This window comes from Lagopus leucura, unplaced genomic scaffold (genome assembly GCF_019238085.1).
Source record: "Lagopus leucura isolate 7727_CA_CO unplaced genomic scaffold, USGS_WTPT01 Super-Scaffold_73, whole genome shotgun sequence".
Taxonomy (NCBI): Eukaryota; Metazoa; Chordata; class Aves; order Galliformes; family Phasianidae; genus Lagopus; species Lagopus leucura.
The window spans coordinates 23,550,227-23,577,492 of NW_024962252.1; the positions used below are offsets into that span (position 1 = coordinate 23,550,227).

The 27,266-nt window shown below is 40.4% G+C and overlaps 1 protein-coding gene across 4 annotated transcripts in view; it reads right to left on the minus strand.

Moving 5' to 3' along the window:
- The window catches only part of FILIP1 (filamin A interacting protein 1), a 106,269-nt gene that overhangs the window by 38,529 nt on the left and 40,474 nt on the right, over window positions 1-27,266 (minus strand). For all 4 annotated transcript variants that reach the window (XM_042880803.1, XM_042880826.1, XM_042880817.1 and 1 more), the window contains exons 2-4: window positions 23,578-23,856; window positions 5,762-5,935; window positions 3,029-3,207 (exon numbers count right to left, since the gene is read on the minus strand). In XM_042880803.1, the coding sequence (XP_042736737.1) occupies window positions 3,029-3,207; window positions 5,762-5,935; window positions 23,578-23,850 (626 nt within the window). In that variant the 5' untranslated portion in view covers window positions 23,851-23,856. The remainder of the gene's footprint in view (window positions 1-3,028; window positions 3,208-5,761; window positions 5,936-23,577; window positions 23,857-27,266) is intronic.

Below are 27,266 nucleotides of genomic sequence, written 5' to 3' on the forward strand. Positions count from 1 at the left end.
AGGAAACTTTGTAGAGGAAAGATCTGGGGTCATAGTCCTGCTGTCTCCTCTAAGCAGATCTAATTATGGCTGTGTACTTCAAAAAGAGGGTTTGACTAAAACCAGATTTAGCAGGGCACTGCTCAGGGAGCACAGAACGAGTCCTCTCAGTTCTGCCTTTGAGGAAAACACAGAATGCCTCAGTGCACTGGGAGCGCAGACACTTTGGTTGTAAAGAAATACTTGAAGCCACAGCAGGAGAAGCAAGAATGAACTTAAAATCATCACTGCTTATGTGAACAAGTGATATCAATGCATTCATACAAACAATGCTAATGTTAGACATCAGGTGTACATTTACTGACAGACTGTGGGACGCAGTAGAAGACTCGGCAGTTTCAAGGACAATGCAGGAAATCATCAAATCATAGAATCACAGAATGGCTTGGGTTGGAAGGCATCTTAATGACCACCCAGTTCCAACACTCTCCTTTGTGCAGGGCTGACCTCCACCAGCTCAGGCTGCCCAGGGTCCCATCGCACCTGGCCTTGAGTGCCTCCAGGGATGGGGCATCCATAGCTTCTCTTGGCAGTTGTGCCAGGGTCTCATCGCTCTCTGAGTAAAACATTACTTCCTAACACCTAACCTAAATTTCTCCTCTTTCAGTTTAAAACCATTCTCCTTGTTCTATCACTACTAGACTGTAAAAACGTGGTGCCTTTTCCACTTATAAGCTCAAGTACTGGAAGGCCACAATGAACTGTTGCACACAGCACCCTCAGTAAGTTCCAGCAAGGCCACATGACAAGCAATGTCCCATGCCTCCAAAAGAAACTCCCTCTTCCCTGATGTCAGAAAGCTTGCAGACTTTCTGCTGTCCCACAACATTGCTGAGGCCGTCCAGACCACAGGCCTCTTTCTTTGCCACTAAAAATCAAGAGGAGTTTTTCAGTGCTTTTATTAGGAACAAAATAAGCTGTCAACAAACTGGATTAAAAAAAGACTACAAGATGAATTGCTCAGAGCTAGGCACCTGACTGTCTTTTAGAGTACAGCCTTAGAGCCACACTGTTTCAGTTTTCAATACTTACAAAAATGCAGAGGAATCCTGAACTCTGTGCGCACCTAGCAAGCAAAGGTGAAGAGTAGAGGTGGTTCAAGACTATACACTAGTGAGTAGTTTCCAATCTTCCCTGGCTTTTCTATCCTGGTGTGTGGACATGGGGCAGAGGGAGGAGGACATGGGAGGAGGACCCTAAGGAGAGAGGAACGTGAGCACTTGGTTTTTCGCATTTTGCCACATGCCATCTTCTTTCTCCTTGGTCACTACTAAACTTAATGTGATTTTTCCCAACTAGTGCATTGAACAACATGGATTAAGTAGCAAACATCAGGTTTCTATTGTCACTCAGTATAAACCAGAGGCACTGCAATTCTTCACCTACAGTACAGAGGGAACGGCAACTAAAGCTGGGGGACTTGGATGCTCTTAAAGATCTGCTTTCAATACAAGTTCAAACTCAAATTCTCCTTTTCATTCCTGTTTTTCCAAAAAGAAAAGTAAGGTGTGGGAAAATCGGAGTTTAAAAGACACAAAAGAGCAGTAAGAGTATGAAAAAAATGCCCCTGGGGATAGGACTTGATATCTTTGCAGTAATAATGTGAGACAGAAAAGTTCTAAATCAATTCATTAAGGGATATTGGTTCAAAGCAAACAGTCTATAACTTAGGCTGCTTAATGGTCTTCAGGAACTGGAATAATAAGAAGGCAACAGCTGACAAATTAAAGTGAATTTTAAATGTAAAGAGAAACGTAAATGGTATTTTAACACTGCTTTTACTTTTGTAGCAATTTAGTTGCCCGTATCTCCACACATACACAGATACTCACCGCAGTGAAAAAAATGTCACGTAAGAGAATTACATATGAATAACTACTTGGAAAGACAGCAGATTTTTTATTTTATCTTACGGGAATAAAATTGTTAAGATATAGACACATTTTTGTCCTTTAAAGTTTGCCAATCAACACAGGAAATCAAAGAATCAGAAAAAGAACAGCCACTAAACCAGGAAATACGGTCACTTTAGCTCATGTGCCACCTACTCATAGCTGGCATTGAGCAGAGCTCAGGAAATCCACTGAACAGTTCAACTCCTGGCTTATTGCAATAGTCTGCCATCAGACTGTGGTTTCCTCAAAAGCATTTCTTCTTTCAACTCGCTCTAAGTATTCTTCTCAGAGGTTTTTTTTTCTTCCAAACTTTGTGGTTAGATATTAAGCAGTTTGGTATGTGCATGAAATTTCATATTGAAAAACTCAGGCTGTTACTGAGTGCTCATTCTTCACCTAAGTTAGGTGTCCTTTCTTTTCTGTGACTTAAGAGAACAACTTATTCGTACAGTGACAAACACTTGAAGGGAAAAAAAAAATGGAGCACACAAGCATGCTAGATATACAACTGCAGACAGTTCATCACAGGCTGAATGTGTTCTATAAAATATGAACATTTTTATTTCCAGAGGAATGTAGAACTTGCCTGAGGCACGTTCTTTCAAAAACATGAAAAATAACGCAAATTGTTTGTGGCTTTATAAGCCTAAATGTGAAAGGCATGGCAAATTCCCTGCCATGAGTGTGCCAATATCCAAATATGTGGTTTTCCTTACCCAGTCCTCCTGCTGTGACACTGTGCCCCGTCATTCACAAAATGTGCCGCTCAGCTGAACAAGCCAGCCCAAACCTTAGCCAACACAAATAACATCTGATCTCTCAAAAGCTACCAGGAGATGAACTCAAAATGGGAATGAATAATACAAAACAAATTCATTTTTAAGTTCAAGCGCACACTGAAAGAATGTTCAGTGGTACTCTTCCAGCTCTAGACTTGCAAAATAATGTACCGCTAGCGTGAAAGAAGTGACATTTACAAATGAATTACATGAATTTAGCGCCATTTAAACACAGAAAAGACCAACCCATGTCACTGCTGAACTTAAAAGTGCTTGGATATTGAGGGCATGCTTTGCACTGCCTTGGACACTCACCTCTCTCGCTCCTGCTCCAAGAGGTTGGTAAAGTCATCGCTCTTGTTCATGTAATCTGTATGTTTATGCTTCTCATTTTCAAGCTCATAAACTGTGCGGCGATGGCATTTTTCTGCCAAAAGGAGCTGTTCCAGCATGCGTCGATATGTCTCCTTCTGCTTTTCTTCAAGCCTGTCCAGCTGGATTCAGAAAAGGAGAATAGGCTGTTTCAGAGGTCTCCTGCTTATTTCATCTGATTTATTAACAAACAATGTCATGTTTGGTAAATGTGAGTCCCACAATTTTACGTCTTACGCTTTACATAAAACAGTGCCTAAAAATAGGAGTAATTGTCCCATAAGAATAATGATTTCTTTGGACAGGGTGTTTGCAATAAACATTTGCATAGCTCTTGGGTACACAAAGAACAGGACTTTGTGTAGTTATAGGGTAACAAACAATACTGTTGCAGTGAAGAATGCCTCCTATGATGAGGTGCTGCTCAAAATTTCCTCATTTCACATAGGAACAGCAGCAGCAGATCTCTGGGAGGGATCTGAACCCTGAGCTCAAGTGTATCCATGTGGACAGACACCCAAGTGAGTAGCATAAGGTATAAGCTCAAAGCTGAAATTTGAACTGTGCATCTTCAACACAGTTATACGTTATACCTGTACAACTGCTGAAATAAAAAGTGTGAACAGGCCCTGCCCACCTTCTGTATGATTCCCCCTCTGCCCCAGCTTCACTGGGCAGCTGCTGTTTCACAGGGTACCTCTGCAAACCAGGGGAAATAGGAGAGCTGGAGGGCTGCACTGAAGCAGCTTTCCAGAAGCTGAATGTGACAGTCAAAAAAGAAGTGATTGCATTTTATAAAGGAGCCAGGATATCTTTTGTGCACTTAGGAATTTTTTATACCACCCTATTTTAGCTCTCACATAACCTCTGTATTCCTAGACACGACAGAGATTGATGTACACCGAGGTCCCCTAGCCAGTATTTCATGCATGCTCTTAAATACTAATTTTTGCCTTCCTTACTTATTATCACCCCTTCAAATCCCAGAAGATACCACAACGAAAGTGAATAGTATAAAGGCACCCAGGGTAGACAATTCCTGGTGAAAAAACTGTGTGTTCTGAACAGAAGAGCTATGAAGAATTGGACAGATGCTACAGTGTGTTGTATGGCATGTTGTTGCATGCTCTTTTTCTGTGCTCTGGACTGTTATGAAACTATGACCATGACCAATGGTTGCTTATTTTGGCACTCACAGTGGCCTCAAACATTCCCAGATCTATTCTAGCTTTATTTATTATATATATATATATTTATCAGATTAGATTTTAAGCCAAGAGTTTAAATCCTTGGCTTAAAGTCCTGCAGATCTCCTTTAGGGGCTGAACTAACTTCATAGCCCTGGTGGTGAAGAGACAAGATATGATTAGGGATTTTTGATCCTGTAATTATGGTCAAAATCCATCTCTGATGGTATTCATTTCTAAACTATGCTAGTGCTCTACTATGTCACAGAAAAGGACTTGGCAATACAGGTGGATTGATGGCAACGTGGACATAAGTCACCAGTGTGCTCTCGCAGCCCAGAAAGCCAACAGTATTCTGAGCTGCATCAAAAGCAGGTCGAGGGAGGTGATCCTGTCTCTCCACTCTGCACTGGTGAGACCTCACCTGGAGTACTGCATCCAGATGTGGAGTCCTCAGCACAGGAGAGACATGGATTTGTTGGAGCACATCCAGAGGAGGGCTACAAAAATGACCCAAGGGACAAAACACATCTGCTATGAGGACAGGCTGGGAGAGCTGGGGCTGTTCAGCCTGGAGAAGAGAAGGCTCTGGGAAGAGCTGAGAGCAGACTTTCAGTATCTGAAGGGGGCTATAAGAAAGAAGGGGACAGACACTTCAGCAGGGTATGTTGTGACAGGACAAGGGGAAATGGCTTCAAACTAAAAGAGAGGAGATTTACAGTGGATATAAGCTAGATTTTTTACAATGAGCACAGTGAAGTACTGAACAAATTGCCTAGAGACATGGTGGATGCCCTGTCCCCAGAGACATCCAAGGTCAGGCTGGACAGGGCTGTAGGCAATCTGATGTAGCTGTAGATGCCCCTGTTCATTGCTGGGGATTTGGACTAGATGAGCTTTAAGGGTCCCTTCCAACTCAAATCATAGAAAAAAAAAATCATAGAATCACAAGGTTGGAAACAACCCTGCAAGATCATTGAGTCCAACCATTCTCCCGCTACGATTGCTACCACAGGCTCCTAAACCATATCTCATAGCTCCTCATCCAGACGCCTCTTGAACACTGCCAGGGATGGTGACTTCACCACTTCCCTGGGCAGCCATTCCAGTGCCTGACCACTCTCTGAGAAAAAAGTTCTTCCTTATGTCTAACTTAAACCTCCTCTGATACAACTTGTGGCCATAATGTTTCTGTAATTCTGCATTTCTAAAAAAAGAAATGCAACACACAAAGATTTTATTCTCTCTTCCCTGCACCAGCCCTAAGGAGCATCTAGACTGTTTATGTTCAAACCCTGTGATTTTATTTACCCTTATTTATCAGGTTAAGTTAACAAGAATATTCAATTTTCCTTTGATTTCTTGTCATTTCTACCACCATTATATTATCTTCTGGCATGTTCTGCATAAACACAAAATGCATGCAATTTTCCTTCTGGTTAGGAATCCCCCTGCACAGACTTGAAGATGTAAACTGAGAAGTTTTTACCTCTGAAATTGGTTTCTCGTAGACATCTTCTCCTATGGATTTTTCTTGGGCGAGGATGGCGTCCCTGTGTAGCACTCTCAGCACACTCTCTGGAGCTGCAGAACCATAGTGAGCTTCTAAAACTTCAGGTTTGGTTTTCTCTGTCTTCAGCATGTGGATCACATCCTCCCTTGCCTGTAACATAGAAGATCAGTACCATAAGCCAATCTGTTAACCAACAGGGGAAACGTGGAAAATCGGGGCTCTTCATACATACAGACTGCATACAGAGAAAAAGTAAAAATGAGAAGAATGCTGGGCTGCCAATGCAAATACAGAGCTTTGGGAGATATCAGAGTAAACACAATCTGTGTAAGCCAAATGCACTCCCTGTAGGCATTATTTATTCTACTCCTTCTTGTCATTACATTTGAATGCCATGGATTTTTATCTGGCTTGAAACTAACGCCAAGGAACATCATTAATCTTGACATGTTTTTTCACTTATTTTGTGCCCTTGCTGTTCTCTGACTGCATTTAGGGGATGAGTAAAACAAGCAGCACAAATGGGCTGAATTAATATTTTTCAGACAGCCTCACATCAAATATTTCCAAGTAGCCTCCTACCTGACTTTGTGACTATAAGTTATCTTCAAATACTTTAAAAAAAAAAAAAAAGTTTTCTAACTTTTGCTTGCTTAAACAAAACCCCTGGAAAGAAAATCCACAAGGGATGTCCCAGGTTTCCTTGGAGCATGCATCTCCCACAAGCCCACGGCAATGGAAAGCAGAAAGGTGCGGCACCATTTTTTCTCTTCCCTCCCCTGCTCAACCCATGTGAGCCTGGGAGACAAGTCAAGAGCTAAGGAAAAGTTCAGATATTTTAGGAAAAATCTCTTAGAAATTCAGCTTCAGTATGAACAATGACTATTTAGGATTTATGAACTGGCCAACGCTTCATGTTTTCCAGTGTTCATAATGGCACTTGGTGTTATCGCTGTAGCAAATCCTAAATCTTTACCCAATACCACAGAGACATCACAGCTCTACAAATCACCTGCTTTTAAAACAAGCATGGAAACAATTGCAGAAAATGGCAAAGTCCACTCAATCTTTCCTTAATAAAGCAATATGAAAATAAACAAAAAATGAGTTTGAGGCAAAGATCATGCCAGTCAGTTGAAAACAGTTACCTGTAAGGTAGCCCTGTACAACACTTTGTAACCACAAATGAAAGCCTTGCATGCAGTTCTGCCTACAAGATACAAATAACAGACTGGAATGGTAGAGAATGTTTTTTCAGCATGAGTGTGGAAGAGAGCATCACTCAAGGATGTCAGAATTACAAATGAATTATGTGGGCTAGTCCCAAGGAATGCCTGTACACCTCCCTGCATCATTTCCTGGTAGTATGCTGCTCTCAGAAAACAAACAAAAAAAAAAAGAAAAAAAAAGAAAAAAAAAGTTTAAAATAACTTTTTTTGTTTGTTTGTTTGTTTGTTTGTTTGTTTGTTTTGTTTTCTGTCAGGAAAGCCTGAGACAGTTGCAAGAACATATTATATATATTTTTTTACATGTCTGTAGAAATAACAGCTATTTTAATGTCTTCATTTCTAAGAGGTTAGTATTTCTAATCTGAGTGTTTTTTTTCTCCATGGTGAATGAATGTAATAATCATCATATACTCTGGCAAGGCAGAGAATAGGAAACCTCTCCCTCCCCAGTCACCTGGCTGTCAGACAGCGACTAAATTGGGTTCCTAAAGCAGATGGTCCAATCTTCTTGGCTGGTTAGCACCTACCACTGAGTCCATTAAATGGCACCTGGGGACCCTGGCCTCAGTTTTTGGGCCATCTGTGTCCTGTCCCAAGGCACACTCAGTGTCTCACTGTGGGCCTTAAACGGTGCTCAGGGCCATCTCTGTGCAAAGGGAGCGCTGAAAATATGGGGACAAAGGGAGCAGCACTGTTCTGCCCTGTGCACCAACACCAAAGATGCACCATGCTGAAACCTTGACTCATTTTGGCCCTAAGCACAGGAAGTGTCAAGCCCCATTTCTCAAGAATGGGTCTACGTTGGAAGACTCAACTAGAAAGGAGGGAGGGAGGATGAATTTATTCTCTCCTATTGCAGCTATCAGGCCCCATATGGTGTAATTAAACACTGAGAGGCAAAGCAGAGACAACCCCTGCTTGGTGATTTAGTGTCGGTAGGCGCTGGCAGAGGAACCTATTCCCAGTGAATGTCCTTGCGCCTGTCCAGGTTTTGCATACTTTCCTTCCAGCCTCATTAGTCTTTAATCATCATTGTCTGAAACAGAACAACTTCAGCAAGAGAGAATAAGTGTCCTTGAAACAAATTTGCCAGTTAAGAGATGTTTCTGGATGCTGCAGTTTTGGGTCCCCAGGAGCCAGTGGGAGAGGAGCTGGGAAGTAGGTGATGTTAAACAGAGGAACTAAAACCCTAAACAAGAAAGAAAAGGTTGTCCAAGCTCTGTCAGAGCTTTGAAGGACACTCTTTTCCACAGCATCACAGAACAACAAAATGGCTGAGGTTGGAAGGACCCCTCCTATGAAGAAAGGCTGGGCAAACAGTTCTTGTTCAGTCTGGAGAAGAGAAAGCTCTGGGGAGACCTCACTGTGACATTCCAGTACTTAAAAGGAGCTTATAATTGGAATGAATAAAGGAGGGAGATGTTAGAGGAAATTCTTTCACTCAGTGTGTGGTGAGGCACTGGAAGAGGTTGTGCAGAGAAGCTGGGGATCTCCATCCCTGGAGGCGTTCAAGGCCAGGCTGGATGGGGCCTTGGACAACCTGATAAAGTGGTTGGCAACTCCTCCCATAGCAGGGGGTGCTGGAACTAGATGAACTCTACGGTCCCTTCCAACCCAATCCATTCTATGATTTATGATTTTATGGAAGCCATTTGGTCCAAACTCTGTGCTCAGGCAGTGAAACTCAGAGCAGGTCACCCAGGATCAGGTCCAGTTATTCATTTCATCACCTTTAAGAGCTCCAGAGCATAGTGCAGTGCTCTGGAAACCCTGAGCAGAGAGGCCCCTTGCTGCAGCCCAAGGGAAGGATTATCCAGCCCATGGGCACCCACCCACTCATGTCCTCCTTTGTGGGCAGTCAGGACTTGGATCACAGGTGCATGATAAGATGTATTCTGCCTTTTCTGGGCTTGATCACTGCTCCTATCATTATCTTTTCAAATACTCTGTTCCTGTAACAGTTTGTAAAACTAATAAACAGACACTCAGGTTGCTCATACTAATATTAATCTCGTGCTAATAATAAACTGGAGACAAATTTGCTTTTATTTGGTCAGAGTCAAGCCCCAGCACTGAAAGATTCTGCCATGCCACCACCCCAGGTCTGGGCAGTTACATCCTATCTTCCCAACCAGCCTTGGGATTTACAGACTCCAATTAGTCTCTCTGACACCCCTCAAGATAAATGCACATGGAAGAAACTGCAGGACTGTATTTTTCATGATTTCATGTTTTCTTCAAATGACAAATTTTCCACTGAAACTAGAAGAGAACTCATAAGAAAATGTTTTGTTTCCATGTATAGAGAACAACCATCACTGAACTAAGCTTCAGGATATAAACCATTCGCAGATAACAAGTCAGCATAATACTGTGGAGAAACACTTGTGCTACTTCAACACACACACCTGCAAAGAAGTGTGAGAGGTCTCTCTTCCTAGCTAGGAAGAACTATACTGGCAAGTTGCTTCTACTTCCATATCTACTTACGGCCCTTCCTTGCTCCAAAGCACAACACAGTTTAGCATAAATCGTAAGCTAGGAGACAAATACAAGGAAGAGATTTCAAACTGGAAGTAAAGGTGTATGCACATCACAGACTAAAGGTTTTATCCATTTTGGCTGAAGAAACATGGTGTTTGACACAATAAAGCCCTCTCTCAAGTCCATTTTTATTTTATGGAGGTGTGCTGATGAGAGAGAATATTCAGGCATGAGATGGCCTCACACTGCAACAGCTTTCAACAGAATGAAAATTACTTGAGTAAGTCCAGAAAACTGCAAATATCCAGAAAAGCTCTTAAAAGTCTAGGTGCAGAATTAAGAAAATAAATGCATCTTCCCTCACAGTTCTTCATTACTTAAATTGTCCTAAACTCTAAGATAAGCTTCTATTTGTACTGTTGATACTGTGGTTACTCAGAAAATAAAGATGTTTTTTCTGTTAACAAGTGCTATCAAACAGTTCATCCACTGAACTGTAGGACTGATTGAGACAGATTAATGAACAGGTCATCTTAGAAATACTTATCGGGAAGCACAAAAGGCCATACAGGTTGAGAAGTGTTTTTCTACACTCATTTTCTCCAGGAGCAAAGTTTGCTGAGAATTCATCAAACTCTTTCTGCCACCTCTGTTGACAGAGGAACTACATCAAACTGTATCGTCTAAGCCTTGTTCTGTCCTTACTGCAGGTGCCAAAATCTAAAGGATGATCATCTCAAACCTCCAGTGCATTCGCTGAGGGGCTAAAATTCAATGAAGTACTGCTGTTCCACACAGCTCCTCCTGCTCTGCTCTGCTGCTCAGTTGCTGGTGTGTCTACTTAAGTTGCAGGTCTGTGTTTCTACCTGTGAACTCTCTCAGTACACAGCTCTCTTCTCTTAGGAGTACTTACTGCATGCTCTGATGGAAGGCTGACATGGGACCACTCTTCACACGATTCCCTTGAAATACTCACTTTTTTGGCAGAATAAAAGAGAAAGGCTTTCTTTGGCTTACTGGCCAGAGTGGAGAAGGGGTCTGAGTTCCAAAAGTTCTCACTTTAATACGTGCCTAGTAAAATACTTAAATAATATAGAAAGGATGTAAAGAAGTCCCTGCATAAAATTGAAACCATTTAGGAAACAATAGCATGACTCTGCTGCTTGTAAAAGGGGACTGGCAGCCTAGCAACCAAATTCTTGGTCAATGGAAAGACTGTTACACAAGACCAGCATTCGGACGTGCTTCCTCCTCCTGCCCTGCCCTGCCAATTTACCACAGCCCTCTCTCCCCATTCCCACAGTCTTTGGCCTCTCCCGTGAGACCGCCAACAAAACTTAGCACCCACTAAACGGGGAATTTTTGCAATAGCCCATTTATCACCTGGGAAATGGGACTGGGCTGCTCAGACTTGTTTCATGTAAGGCAGCTAATAAATTGGGAAAAAAAATCAGTTGCATTCGAGATGGACTGAATGGACTCAAAGTAATCACTGCCAGATGAGAATAAAATCCAACTCGGAATCCTTCACCAGGCCATTTCCTAAACTCTTCTCCCAAATTTTGTTTGTTCATAAACTGCATTCATGCAAATGTACAGTGTTACTGCTCTGTAAATCACCTACCAATACTATTTCCCTCATAGCTCAGTGCTCCATCTAAAGTATGCCTAATGACTTCAGAGGGATCTAAATACTTTAATAGTATGAAGAGAATCCTCTCCATTTACTGAAAGAAGTTTTGAAAACTCAGGGCCAGAAACAATGTTTACAGGGAATACACATATAGAATATTAGCAAGTTCTGATACTTACACCTTTTCTTTACACATTTTTTCCCTAGTTACCACAGCATTCTGTTCTGCCTGCAGAAGTGAAAGCACCAAGTAACAGAGGTTTAATGTTTATAAAGTCAGGTTTTTCTTGCCAGTGATTAATGGCAAGAAATATCGATCAAACCACAGACAGCTTAACTTCTTACTTGTGTTGCTGGTACTTGTATTTCACACAGTTCAGGTTATTAATAGTGCAGCAGCTGCCCTGTATTACATCAGAAACTAGATAAGGTCACAGGTTCTCCCTGCAATGTTGTAATCTTGCCAGTGGCTGGTTTCCTAAATTCCAGTAGACTTTAACAACTTTTCACCTAGAGCTAACAAACATCACGACCAAGGCATACTTCTAAAGGAAATGGGGAGGATGCACTCACACTGCTTTCTGCACTAACCAGGACACACTCATGCTGTGTCACAGCCAGGGCAGGAATAGTCTTGTGTCAGAAAGTTCCCATTAGAGACCTCAGAGAGTAAATACAGCGTGTTTATTTACTCTGATTTAGTGAAGACAGCATCTTCAGGCAACTGTAGCTGAAAAACTATACCTGCAAAAGCTCCTAACACAAACCTGCGTTTAAACTTAGTCACTTCCCTTCTTTTCTTACTTTAAAATGAAATTCAAACAATTAAAAAGAAAGCAAATATTCTTTATTTTTGTTTCATGATACTATGAGCACAAAAATTATCCTGCCTACTGGAAGGTTGCTTCTGCTAAAGGTTTGCTTCCCCAGGCAATTCCTCCATACTGCTACAGGGTCTGGGTAGAAACTTGCTTTCAGGGCCATAAGTATTTAGTATACAATGAACACTTCAAAGCTGATAAGTTAGATGCTCTACTGTATATTGCATCATGCAAAGCTCCTTTTTGCAAAAAACTCAAGAAATACTTTTTCTCTCCTATACTGGATGTCTGAAATAGCCATGTTCACAACACTCATCTAATGGCTGAAAATGATGGCTTAATGACATGGTCTAATACTATTAGGACAAGGGGGAATGGCTTTAAACTAGAAGGGGAAATTTCAGTTAGACTTTAGGAAGAAATTCTTTACTTGGAGAGTGGTGAGGTGCTGGCACAGATGCCCAGAGAACTGTGGGTGCTCCATTCCTGGAGGCACTGAAGGCTAGTTTCAGTGGGGTCCTGGGCAGCCTGAACTGGTGAGGAACAGCTCTGCCCACAGTAGGGGATTGGAACTGCATAGCCTTTAAGGTCCCTTCCAACCTAAGATATTCTATGGTTGCTTCTATGATTTTATGACGTCAATGCATTGATTTTCTTTCAAGGAAGACACTTGCCCTTCATCTTAGCAAAATTTCCTAATACTTGAACCTTTGGAGTTCATGTGCGCTAATTTCTTTTAAGATTTCTGGACTCATATTTGTATGATTTGCACTGGAAGTAGAGAGTGCGTTCTGCACTGAAGAGTGATTTTTTTTTGTGCAGAGGTTTAGTGTAATACATCAGGAAATGCAAGTGATCTCTTGTGACTGTGGGGATATGAAACAAAGTTGACCTCACTTGGTCACACTGCACAGAACTTTCTGGCCTTGTACAAAGCCCTCAGTATCATCATATGCAGTGCACCACCATGGTCTGAGTTAACTTACAGTGATAATAGAGAAAAGTCCTCCTAAAATGAATACTGCAGGAAAGGTACATGACAGACCAGCTCATCTGCTGCATAAATCTTCTGAAGTGGCTCCAGAAGAATTACATCAGAGATTAATTTAGTCTCTTGTATTTAAAAACATCCTTGCTAAAGATTGCAGTGCTGGGGAGAAGCAGCACTGAGCAGTATAGTACTTCTTGCAGCAAGCTTTGAAACAGATCAAATGAGCACTAGAAGACATCTGTCTGTTATTTCCTGCCCACACAGCTTTGTTCTGCTTTATTGCCAGAGAGCTCCATGGATGATGTCACTTTTTTCTGAAGAAAACAGGCCACCAGAGCCTTTCACTGACATAATTAATTATCTGTAGTCTGGGCCACAGCCAGAAAATTCCCATGGCAAGGCCCCGACAAGTATTAACTCCACGCTGCTTAATGTTTTCAGAGTTATTGGGGTTTGGGATATCCTGCCTTTTCCCCAGAAAGAGATTTTTGCTAATAGTACCAAATCATGGGATGGTTACTGCAGCATGCAGAATTATTGTGCCACGATCCCATCAGCGCAGAGAGATGGGTGCAAGAGGTCACTGTCAATTATGCATACAACTCTGCATGTTGGGATGTGCTTTACATGCTTCAGGAATGAATCGCAGAAGCTAAACCCACTGGTTTGGGTTTACCATATCCAGTCATACATCTCAGCCAACATTAAGCGTATAATAACATTTTGCACATAATCTGAAGCCCGGCAGTAAGCAGAGGCCCCAGATTGATGCAACCAGTCAATAGGGAAATGGAGGAACATCTGTTAAAGCACCTTTTTGGACACTTGAGCAGGGAGAATTGTTCATGACAGCACATGAAGAACTGCATTCACAATTCAGAGCTGGTGTGTGGCTGCTGTTTTGCAGTGCACAACCTAACAAATGAGGTAATTAACAAAGCAGCTTTAGATCTTTGAGCAGCTGTGGGAGCACTGCTCACCACGATGTTTGCACAGGCAGAGAGCTCCCTGGTTGCAGTACTTCAAATCAAACGTGGAAATCTCCTGTGGCTCCAGTCCCTGTTCTGCTTTATTCATGTTAAGGAAATGATCTGCAGCTTTCCATATCCCAGATGAATGGCAGATCACGAGCCACTGCAGCGGTATAGGAAATTACTAAAATCATAGCACATTTCACCCACATTAAGGCAATCTTTATAGCTGGATTTGGGTAGTAAGGCTGTATTCCTTTAGTGATCACAATTTATTTTGTGATCAGTTAGCACGTATTTAAGAGGGAAAAAAAAGATGATTTATGAAAGAATAATAGAAAAAACATTAAATTTCCTTTTTCCTGTGTTATCGTCTTTCCTTTAATCTTACGGCAACCAGTCTGTACCAAAACCGAAGAGATCCACTTTCTATTCATGGACCTCTTTCCAGTGGCTACCACATACGACTCATGATTCGTTGACTCTACAAGGACTTACCTACCCTCTCTTCAAGAGTAACAAATCCACCCGTGCATTTTTTTCTACAGTGCTCTGGCTATCCTCTGGCAGGAATAATCATGTGTGGAGAATGACAGGATGAAAGACAAGCTGGTGCCGCTGGGGACATGGCCGTCAGGATGATAAAGTTCAGAGGAAATCCTTCTGCCTCTCCCACAGAGGCTGGAGCATAACCCAGAGCAAGCTACCAGCAGACATAAATGTGTATACACGTATAATAAACTGTATACACAACTTTCTCTTGTCCAAGCATTTTGTTGGCTTCAAGAAGCTGTTTTTCAGTGCTCTGTGCATTCAAGTTACTGGTGACTGATGAATGGGCAAATATAGTAGGACTGCATTACAGCAAGCACTTACCAGCATAGCCGCTTATTTAAATAGAGGAATCATCAAAGGAGGAGGGGAGTGAGCTCTCTGAAAAAAGTCACTTAGGATAGACAAGGAAAGGCACAGAATAAGGGCCCTTGCCCATGCCCTTGATGTTTCACGGCCTCCTACTGCCTCTGAAGTCCCTGGATCTTGCTATGTCTGTCCTTCCTCATGCCCTCCCCACACATCATTTATGTATCCTCTCCCTTTTCCATTGCTCTACTGCATTCCCAGGAACAATAATGGAGTTTCTTAAAATGCCATTTTGCCTGAGATGTTGAGGCTGCCTAAACCAAGCTTTCATTATAAACCTAACTCCATCAACACTTCTGTTTCCAACTTAAACACAAAGGCCACAAATGTCTGGAAGTTACCATGTAACTGTACTTAGGTCAGTTGGTTCCACTAATTTTGCTGGTATGGAAGAAGGCTTTTATTCTGTTTTTTTGTTTGTTTGTTTTTTGTTGTGTGTGTGTGTTTCTTTTGTTTTGTTCTCCCAAAGAAAAACCATCATATCTAGGATAAGAAACATTTGCAAAATCCAAACCATTCCTGTCTTAAAGGACTTCCTTCAATAATCTTTCAGCAGTGCATCAGTTTGGGTGCCACGTGTTTGCAGCCCTCAGACATAATCACTGAGCTCGTTTTACTTTGGACCTTATGCAAAATTCTACACTGAAGCCAACAATTTCGCAAAGATGTGGCAAGACACAGGATGCTCAGTAGGGCCAGCCGTCTTCTATGTGAAAATGTTGCATTTCTTTCGTTTTAGTCAACCAATAGGTGGAGCCTTTAACCCTAGAAACAAAACATTTTCTCAAGATAGTCATGTTCCCACAATTGTTATATAAAAGCTTATGTTTGTTTTTATTAAGGCTCATTTTGGATGGAAAATAATCAGTTTTGCTCTCAAGAGCTTATCTGATCCTCAGCTGGAGAACAAGAGACTCAAACTCAATAAACACACAATCGGGGCAGCAAAGTTAATAAAACTCAGCTACAACAGAAATGTTAAATTAACAACTGGTGACTCAGAGAACTGGACAGCAGCATGACACATAAGACATATGCTCATTGCAGGCTTTCCCAAGAATCCCAGATATTTTAAAGCCATGCATCTAGCATTTATTGCAAATGGATTGGCCGTGTTCTTTCCCACAGTGTGAGCCTTCTCCCAAGAAAACGCAAAAAGATATAAAATTTCTCATTAATGTTGCAGTGAGTGTACAATTTATATTGAGTAAATGAAAAAAAAACCAAACAACAAAAACAAACACACAGTAAAACAACACCAAACCAGTTAAATGACATTAGCTGATTAAAATGATTTGAAAAAGACTGGATAGGAGGATCAGTTAAGGATACTGATCCCAATGGAAACAAGACAAAAACTTAAAGTTGGTCCAGAGCAGTACTTTCTGTATGGTTTTGGAAAGAAGATTAGTAATTTTTTAAAAAACACATTAAAAAAAAACACCAACACCATCAAACCAATCTGCTTATCCCCTTCCCTCCACTCTAGATGAGATGTTCAATGGAATGGAGACACCTGCCAGTTACTCTTCCTTCTTCTGGTCCTCTAAGCCTACGCAACATCTAGCTCCAGTGAGTGCAGTTCAGGCATAAGCAAAAAAGAATGTTAAAGCATCTTTGTGGAAGACGTTTTCAGCTTATAGCTGTCCAGTGAGAGTGACATTTTAGTAAGGATAATGACTTCAAAAACATAATTCTAAAGCAGTTTTATGACCAAAAAGGTCATTATCATCACTATGGTTGATAGCACCTCTGCCCTTAATTTCAGAGGGAGCAGGAAATTGCCTGAATAGCACAGTTTAACTCCTTCAGTATATTGCCTTATCTGTTTTTTATCTCATAATACAGCAGGATTTTTTTTTTTTAATTTAATTTGTAATTATTGTGACTAGCTAGACAAGATCAGTATCTCCTGTATTTTGAACACAAACGATTGCAAACTACAAGAAAACATGCTGCTCTAGGAAACAAAAAATAAACAAAAACAAAAACATCTCTGGCTACAAATTACTGAATGAAAATAAGAGCATTTGTGGTCTGAAGTTTGCCTTAAATTGATTTTTTGTCCTGCAAAAGCCTGCTTCACTAGGAAAATGTCTAGGAGTCAGACAGATGGGAGAGAATTTTTTAATTCCTCATGGTGATACTCTTATGCCAGACATTTTTAGGATGCAATATGGGTACCACCTTAATTCTCTTCTTTTCTCTGTTCTATTTCCACGTTTGTAGCTTGGATCCATTTATCGCTGTTGCATTCCCCTTTTATCACACTCATTTTCTTCTTGTCTAACCTTTTTCTTCTCATTCAATTCTCCTTAAGTTACTTCTCTCTCCTCACATTACCCCTACCTTCATTTTTTCCACTGCAGCTCTGTGCATGCCAGGATCCTCTCTAGGGGAATTTGAATTTCATCTGTACGATATGCTCAGAAAATCCTAAACTCTTCCAAATCCAATTAACAAGACTTCACAGTTACAAATACTTAAGTTGCTCCACATACACTTTTATGTGGCTGTATATATTGTTTTCACTCAGGCTTCTCTTTAGATAACTATAGCTGTTCAGGTTGTAAGATATGGCTAATGACCATGTGGAAGCTCTTACCTCTTCACTTTGCTATGTACTCTTTCCCCTAGATCAGTGCTGTGGCATCTTTTCCAACTTTCTCCTGCAATTTTAATATTATCCAAAAGAAACATTTCTGACTTCCACCCATCTAACGAACATCCATCGCTCAAATCTTCAGGCAACTCAATATTCAAACACAACAATTCAAGAGTAACAAGAAAGGCACTGAAGAAAAATATAGGAGTTTGTACAGTGTTTTTAACCAAGTAATATTGAGGGGGCTGTCACAATGGTGCTTCAGCTTCTCAGGGAACCCTTGTTTCCTTGACAAAGAATTGCAACAAACAAAATAAGTTCAAGGAATTGTGTGAAAGTTTACACATAGCAGAAAGAGGAAGAAGAAACAGAGAAAAAATAATACAACTATGGTTATAGAATCAAATTCTTTCATGTGTCAATCATACTACCAAGTGAAGGGAGGGTCAAGTAAAGCCATTTTGGCATAGAAAAGGAAATATTAAAATCAGTGTACAAAACACTATGCACAAAGTTCTAGCTGCAGAAATTTAAGACAAAGTCAGGCACTGATCAAGGGATGATCAAAAAAGTAGGAAGCCTTTTCTGCTAGAGGAGACTAAAAGAAGGTGACACAGCTATCATAGAAAAGGGAAGGCTCAGAGGGTGTGTGCCTGCCATCTATAAACACAGCAGATCTTAAACCATAGAGAGACAAGCAAGCTATTTAAAAAGCGATTGGCGTCTAGCACAGATTTCATAAAGTTTCACTGGACATAATTAAAACTGGACCAGAAATTAAAAGAAAAAAAAAAAAATGCTAAGCATTAAAGTTTTTCAGTTCTGGTACTATTTTCCAATAGAAGTAGCCAAGGTGAACAGTCTTAAAACACGTCCTGATAAACTCACAATGAAGGCTAAATGAACTAGTTGTCTAAAGAATTGGTGGAGGGACTTGATTTGCAGCAGATGAATGTTTTTTGCTTGTCAATGGCTCTAAGGAAAATGGGTCAATGAATGCACATACAATACGAGAATGAAGAAAACCTTGAATTAGGAAGTGGCAGAAAAGCAGAATAAGGAAAAAGGTCAAAACTGGAGAAATAAGAAAAGGGAAAGAAAACAAAAGAAGGGGAAGAAACTTTTCTTAGGAAAGAGAACAGAGCATAATTATAATAGAATAAAATGTATTAATAAAATACGTATATGTACTAAGAGAAAATAAAGTAGAAAGCAGGAAATGGAATTAGGAAATATTTCTCTTTTCCCCTTTACATTTACAAAGCTTAGTTTTATGATAGAAAGCTGATAAATGCTAAAATATCTTTTAAAATATTAGCATGCTATTGTTAGTATATTACCAAACTCATCAAGGATCCTGCTGTTTGAGTTTGTTATGAGAGAGGATTTATTTTGTGGCAGGATGTACAGCCACCTGTACCTAAGTATTTCCCTAGCGCCATCCCAGAGAGAACAAAACAGAGCCCTCATCCACCTCTGCAAATCCTTCCCTGAAATGCCTAGGGCAAGGAGAAACTCACAGCAGCCTGAGGCAACTTCCTTCTGGGTCAGCCAGGTAAGAGCTCTTCCCCCACATGGTTATCCTACTTCAGCCAGCAGCAACCAGACTTGTAACTGCCCCTCAATAACCCCTCCAGCAGCTAATAAAGCTGCCAGTGCAATGTGCAGTTTGATAACCAGCAGCACAAACACAATTAACCTACTAAGGCAAAGGTCCTCCAATGCTGTCAGGCCTATGAGAAGCCAGCAAGGTTGGCCAGGGACTACAGCAGACAAGACCCAATGTAATTCTTGGGCTTTATCCCAAGAATCCTGCCAAAAAACAGGTCTTCTAGATCTCCCTGTTCTGATCCTTTCCTTTGGCTTGAGGCTTGCAAACAAGCCCTGAGTGCCACAGAAAAGGAGCTTTCCTTCACATGTGGAAGGTCCAAACCTTAAAACCAATTCCAGCCTCTCAATATTTGGTAGTCTTAATTGCATTGGACTAGCAACCTCAGCAGAAAGACCAAATCAGACTGGCCATGACAAGAAGGTTGCCAAGCCAGGGATGGGGATACTGATGGAATATACCTTCCAGTACAGCAGATGCTGCTCCTCAGAAAATAGGAGACATCCTCTCCTGTGCACTGTTGCTCTGACCCTTTGGGTAGGCCCTCAGAGGAACCATCAGATGAAATCTTAAATAAATACAAATTGAAGGAAACAGTTTCTTTGACACCAGAGTCATTTGGGCTTGAAGGAGGGAAGTCAAGCAAATGGATTTACTTCTTAGTATCTGCTACACAGTGTTTCCTCTCAGAAGTAAGTATGAAACCAATCTCACATTAAAAACTATTTGAAGCTCTGAAGACTCCTCAGGTATTGTGTCCTATGGTTTATCTATGTTTAACCTGTATTTTTTACAGTGTCATTTGCAATATGTCACATTTCAGATATTGCCCATCCCATACACCAGGTACCTTACCACATATCTCATGCACCCCCATTCTACTGCCTCTGAGGAGCACCTCTGCTCCACCACAGCAGCTACCCGAGGGAGTGTGTCCGTCTGTCCTAACTCATGCAAAGGACCTCAGTGGGAATGGGTTTCTGAGCTGCAGATGAATGCCATTTCTGCATTGGAGAAACACAATAAAGCATGGACTATAACAAAGGCCTGAAGTGGATTAGTTGCTCATATTTTAGTTGGTGTGAAATATAGAAACCATCTCCCAAGCTAGTCATCTGTCTACAAAGGCACAGAATCTAGCTAAGAATTATTATTTCTTTCCTTGAAAAACTCAATGATCTGCAGTGGATGTTGTATTTGTAAATGAAATTTTATAATTGTTCTTTTCCCAAACATGCAATAAAAGAGCAAATCATAAAAATATATACGAACACTGTTGCTCATTTCCCCTCAGTCCCCTAACCAGGTAATGTTGAAAATCAGTTTTGATATTGCTGAGATGTGCTCAGCATACAGGAAATATATGCATGACAAACACATGGGCTATTGAACAAAAATCCGTGAGCCACAGATAGGACTGTATCATCATTGTGGAGATTCACACTGTGTGCGCTGCTCCGTAATTAGTAACATTTACATGTTGGTTTGACTGAAAGCCTGAAACAATCATACAGATTAACATGGTGCCTTCATGGTCCAATGTATTCTACTGATACTTGAAATTTTATGTTCAAATCAGTTTGATAGTCTTTAAAAACTGTTGGTTTTTTTTTCCCTTGCATAGGAAGAAAACATCTTCATGGAATTTTGCTTCTGTGTACTCAGCATGTGTTTAGAAACATGTAAACACTGTTTTTTTAATATAAGCAATAGGATCCTACAAGAGAAAAGACACTTGACAGAGCTACAATGGCTTTAAAAACAGTTCTTCTCATCAGTCTATTTGCTTCTTCCTTTCCTTCTGAGACTTGTACTTAAGAGCTCTCCTGTCATGAACATTAGGACACATTTTCATCACTGTGGCTTCTGTGTACTTTTTTGCTCCTTTCATTTTCTTACAAAATAAGGCCTAAGCTACAGTGACCTCAGCTGTTGATGAAAACTTTGTCTCCTCTACATGCAGTGAGAGTGTAAGGCCCAGACAGGAAATCTGACAACAGGCAAAGTTGAGTCCAACTTGGCACTGGAAGCTAAAACAAAGGCAAGCTACCTGAGGTCATTATAATGAAGGAAAAAAAGAGACATAAACATCACTGCTGGGGCATGCTTACACTGTTTACTGGCAATTTCACCTTACAAATTACAAAGGAGAAATGAGGTCCCAGGTAGGGACTCAGAACTGATACTGGCAGCCGTATGACTTGTGCCTATGGTTGCTATGATGTCAGATGGTGTGCACAGTGAGCCAAGCATATGAAACATATGCATACATTAGCAGTTTATGTTCCTGAAGCCCATAGTTGCCATGACCATTACTTCCCTAGCTGAGATCACTGTTTGGAGTGTGCAAGGCAATGTCATCCAGCACTGTGTTGGGTAGTGCAGATCATGGCTGCTGAGCTAACAGTCATGGTATATAATGGCATTCTTTCTATGGAAATAATTGGATGACCCTATAAGTACAGCCTGCTGTTATTCTCAAAACAAAATCTTCTCACATATGCCTATACGTTGTTTGCTTTGCCAATGTTGAAGTGTCTTCAAAATAAACCACAGCCTGATCTTCCACCCCAACAAAATGCCAGCCAGCCACCAGCGATGTCTGTACAGATCTGAAAATGAAAAGCCACGAAATGACTCAGTGTATTAGGTCACTGTGACAGCCAGGAGGTAATACCAGAGGATATACTTTGGCTGGAGCCTGCTTTGGCTCATCTTCACTTGCACTGTCAAAGCCAGGCTCTCATGTCAAAGCCAGGCTCTCATCTCAAGCCAATGAGCTATAGCTTGCCCACTTCAGCAACAGTTCACCAGGTATCATGTAAATAACAAACTCAAACAGAGTTTTTTGAAATGAAATTATAACTCATGAATAAAAACCAAAATGATTCCTGTCCCTGACTGTAGGGAAGCAGAAAAACAGATTCACTTTACAGTTATTGGAGCGTTTGTCCTCACAGCTGTCCTGTGATGCTGGGATACTTTAGCAGTGCCTAACATCTCTATAGGTTTTGTATTTAGAGGAATATCCCTAAAAATATTGTGCAGGGCAATGGATTTATAAGCTTGCTGAGAAATTTCAGCCCATATTACAGAGTGGATGGCAGCTATCCCCACCTTCCTCATGGGGATAATGAGAAGATGGGCAGTCCTTTAAAGGTTGCATAACTTGGCTCCGAGGTGTAAAATGATGGCGAAGATCTAAATTTCCATGTATTGAACAGGAGAGTTACTCAGAGATAAGAATACAGACCATAGTTATTGCAACCCAGGAAGCATTAGTGACTTTCCTGGAATTCCCTTCCAAGACCAAAATGATGGCTTCAGGGTAAATGTTTCTGAACCACACAAACATCATACATTTCTAATCAGCTTTGGCTTTATTCTATCTGAATGATAGCTTCACCTTTTAGGAACTGGCACATATAAGCTTTTGTATAAAGTAAAATTAAACACTGTGAATGTGGGTACTGTTCTGCAGTGATACAAGTTTATTTTTTCCTCCCGAAATTGCATTCAACATATTTTCTTGCTTTTTTCCACTTTTTCACTGTAAAATGACTGTTCTCTGTCTTTGCAACACAATTATTTACTTTGAAAACGTATTTCTTGAAACTCAAAAGTACTTTCTGGTAACCTGAAGTACGATGAAATGGCAGTTGCAGTAACGGTGTAACTAAGGTGACTCACATACCAAAGAAATTAATTGATCACTTCTAAAACATCTGCTTTATGATATGATGGTAAGGACTCCAAAATTAAAGTAAAAACATTTTAAATGTGGGTTTCAAGGAAAAATAAATTATGAAATACTAAATAATTACGGTTAAATGGAATAAAAGCATCGAGACAGAATGTTTTCAAACACAATGGGCAGCTGTTTTCTGCTTGTCTAAATGCAATAAAAAACACCATTAAAGTGGAAATAAAAGACGGGATAAATTTGACAAGCAGTCCTATTGCAGAAAGGGATGAATAAGCATGCAAATCAGGACAACTGAAAGCTTTCCAGTGAGCACTGCTCCAGGAAAGAAAACCAATAGGCAAAGCAGGGGATATACAGAGTCCAGGCAGAGAGAGCTTTGGCTGAGACTTGAGCAACCCCCCTGATATGTGCAGGGTCCTGGGCCATCTTGAGTCTTTTTCCAGTATTACTGACCTTACAGATTTCTCCCTTGAATGTTTGTATTAAAGACTGTAATTACACTCACTGTATTTGCTTGCCTTTTTCTGAACTAATTCCCTTGTGATTGCTCTGCACCTCTTTCTGAGATCAGAAGTCCCTTTTATCAGTTCTGACAGGTTTGTAATTTCTCTTGCTTCACTACCTGATATAAAGATGGTAAATAAAGCAGTACTTTAAACTGTGACTGTCTTGTTAAACACCAGCTAGCACTGCTCTCTCCTTATAATCCTTTGGCTTATATTTGCATGTCACAGTCTCCTGAGCCCTGTGATGGACAACCTAAAATGTATGGATAAAGAGAAAAATAGATGTAGATATAGTAAAAAAAGATGTTTAATTTACCTGTAGTTCTCCTTCCATTATACTGAGGAGTTTTATCAAGTCCTCTTTAGAAAACTCTATGGATTTCTTGTTCTTTCGTTCACTAGGTCCAGGTGATTTTGAGTGCCGTTTGACAGTTGCTGAAACCATGACCTCATCTTCCTTCCGATGAGGTTTGTTCTTTTTCTTGGCATCATCCTGGAGTTTTTCGTTCTCTGCATGGCTGATGACAGGCTTGGAACTGGACAAGTGCCCGTTAGACGAGCTTACTCCGCCTTGGTTTCGGGATCTCATCCCTACCTAGAAAGAAATAAGCATTTTATAAACAAAATTACTCACAAAAAAAAAACGCAGCAGAAATACTGTCTCTTGGAAGAACAACAATCTTATAAATACTGAAATACACTGTTATACTCAAGGGAAGGGCACAGAACGCTCAAACATCTCAGCAATTTTGTGTGTGGCAAACACTGAATCCAAAGCATTGGTTATAAATTAAGACAGTCCTAAAGTAAGGGTAACCATGTTTGCCAGTATGTCAAGACATTGATGTGAGTTACAATGTATGGAGCATTAAGTGTTGCAGGAAGATGATAAAGAACATTTTCCAGAGTCTTTTTCCAAAAGTCAACATTTTGATCATTCATGATCTATCACTATAAAATAAAAGTTTGTTGTAGTAAGTCTTATTTTAACGTGAGGTTTACTTGAGAGACAAGAATGCAATTAAATTGTTTAAAAGCATATTTCTTGAGTATAAATTCTCTATGAGAGAGTGCAGTGACTACCTGACAACAATGGTCACTCTACAGTCTCCTTCTGCAAAGGATTGGCTTTGTTGGTTATATTAGAGGTAACTAAGAAAACTTGGGAAGGCAAACTCCATCTTAGGCTAAGTACTGTCTGAGGCTGTTAGGATACAAATGCCATGAAGCAAACCTGAAAAGAAGTCTGGATTGAGAGCACAAGAGGGCATGAAAACATTAAGAGGTAAATGGCAGAATCAGAGCAGTCCTTCCAGAAAATTAGTTTTTCTCCAAAAAGTCAGGTCTTGGTTACTGACCTCTCACAGCTCTGTTCCTTTAAGCATCTACACTACATACTGAGCCTATTTCTATCCTAGGACATCAAACAGTGACAGCAAATGTTCCTGGGCTCTGGTACTGGACCTTCTTTATCACCAAATTGTTGGCAGCTCCTTGGCACACTTTTGGTCCAGAAGAATCACCACTGTTCCAACCAGCACCTGGCCCAAGCCAAGGACTAATCCCAAAGACCATCCAGCTGCAGCCACTCTGTCCCAAAAGAGAAGAGTTTAGTAGTGTGAGCAGAGACAGATTATGCTATTGGACCTCACGGACAGAATGGGAGCTTTGGGATCATTTAGTTTACAAGTAACATAGTGTCACATAAAACACAGCTGCTAAAATCATCCTTTGTATATCATCTTCACCAAACAATAGTCTTCTTGGATCCCATTAGCAAAATCAAATCAAGCCACTTGCCCTTCAGATCTTTTCATAGTTCTGTTTCTTACCAGTAAGCCCTTTCCAAGTTAACATATATGCAACACATTCAACGGAAACTAGACTAATCTGCCTGTTTTCTCCTCCAATCAAAATGTCTTCTTTTTCTTCTCCCTTGACAGTGAAGACTTGACCAAGGAGGTTGACATTCCTTAAAGGCCCATTTACCCTGTAACCTTTCATCCTTGCCACTGATTAAAAATGGCACAGAAGACAGTAGAGATTCATCAGTGTGTATTTCAATACTTATCAATATTAAAAAGATGTACAAAACATACTCAGACATGTTTGTTCATGGATCCATATTTCAATTCTGTCACCTTCCTATCAAATAATAGTTATAGTACATCTAGGACTGTAATTGTCCTGTCATTATTGTCCGTTAGGCAGTCTTGATCATTGCTTGGGCTCAAGCTATTTCTGCCATACAAAATAAAAGGCAATAGTGAGTTTAGGCTTGGTTCAGGATCAAAGTCAAAGGTAAAATGTAAGGCAGTGCAAATTTAAATTAAGCTGGTTTCCTAAAAAGTCTTATTTGAAATGGCTTACATAACAGTCAAGGGAGACTATCAGAAGTTCACGTTGCCTTACTCCAATCTACTTCTGTATTTGGTCACATCTTCTGCAACCTTAAGGGTTTTGTGTTTTTTTTTTTTAAAGCCAGTTGACCTAAGATAATCAAGAACACTAAGAAGGCAAGATCTGTGCAGAAAAGTATCTTGTTTTGGATCAACTACAGTCTGAGTTGCTGGAGCAAAACAAAGAAAAGAAAGCTGAGGAAGGGCCTGTATGCCTGAAACTTGCCTAGTTTTCATATCAGTAGATCAAATGAATAATATTCCTTTGCTTCCAAATCTTTCCTTTCACTTAAATTCACCTCTGGATTTAGTTTGCAGCTTGTATGTTAGTCAAACAGATGCTTCTCAACATTGTTAACGTCACACACTTTGCTGATAAGGATCTCAGAGCAGCAGATTGGAGCAAATGGAGCAAACCCTAAAATAAATTGACTAATCAGCTTGGCTAATGTTATGCTGGGCTTGTTGCAGCTTGCTACTTATTTGACTCAGGCCAGTGTTATAAATCTCTTGCTCAGATTAGCTTTGTATTTTGGTAGTTTCACACTCAGCAGGAAGATAGGATTTTTATTATCATTGGTTACTCATGCCTTTACTTCATTAACTTAATGGAACTCAGCCAACAGCCTAAGCAAGGAGCGAAATAGACCCAAAGTTTTAGAGTGCAAGAGTTTCATGATGAGATTCCTTGCATTGTAGGTCTGCTCCTATCCAAACAATGGGGGATACAGGTATACAATGGCCTTTCACTTCCCGAATGCTTGTGTAGTGTGTTTTTCATCAAATAGCTTGGATTAAACACATAAATTACACTTTCTAAAAACAGTTCTCCATTATAGCCACAAACAATACCTGAGAACCACAGGAAATCTTTTAGGTCTCAGGTTTGTAATGGAAAAATAAACATTGTACTATGTTTCCTCTCAGATAGGGACTTTCAATTTGTTTAACTTTAATGGGTTTTTAACTTTCCAGCCATACTTCCTCTCAGGAGAGAGCACTTGGGATTCAATCTGTCTGTATTTTCTGAGTATTTCCTTTTGAGTCCCTGTGGGCCACAGCCTCCAGCTACTTTCATCTCTTAACCATGGCTTATTTTTCATGGATTACAGTGAATGGCCTTGTGGCTCTAGAACATCTTACACGTTTTAAGAATGAATATTGCAAGTCTCTCTTACACATGTTTTCCACTGGAAAACAGATTATTTCATTACATTGCTTGGTAACACGTTGCGTTAATGATCCCTCTGTAGAAAGATGACTCAGCCTGAAGGTGCACAAGAGAATTTAAATTTAACTCATTACTAGTTGAGATACAGCATAATCAACTATCTGCGCTGAGCTGCCTATGCCAAACTTCATGTAAACCAGCGTGTCACCCTGTCACACTGTAACTTTAATCCACCTGTCCCCATGGGAGCAGAGATAGCAATTCATGAAGCTTTGTGAAGACTGAATAGTAGACTACAGCTTTGTAAGTACGCTAATGAAGAAACGGCAAATACATATTTAAAGTGTGCTTTAACTCAGTGCAAATCAAGAGAAGTCCACGAGGACAAATGACAATTTGTGTTTTTTTCAAAAGTCATGAATGCAGAGGCACAGT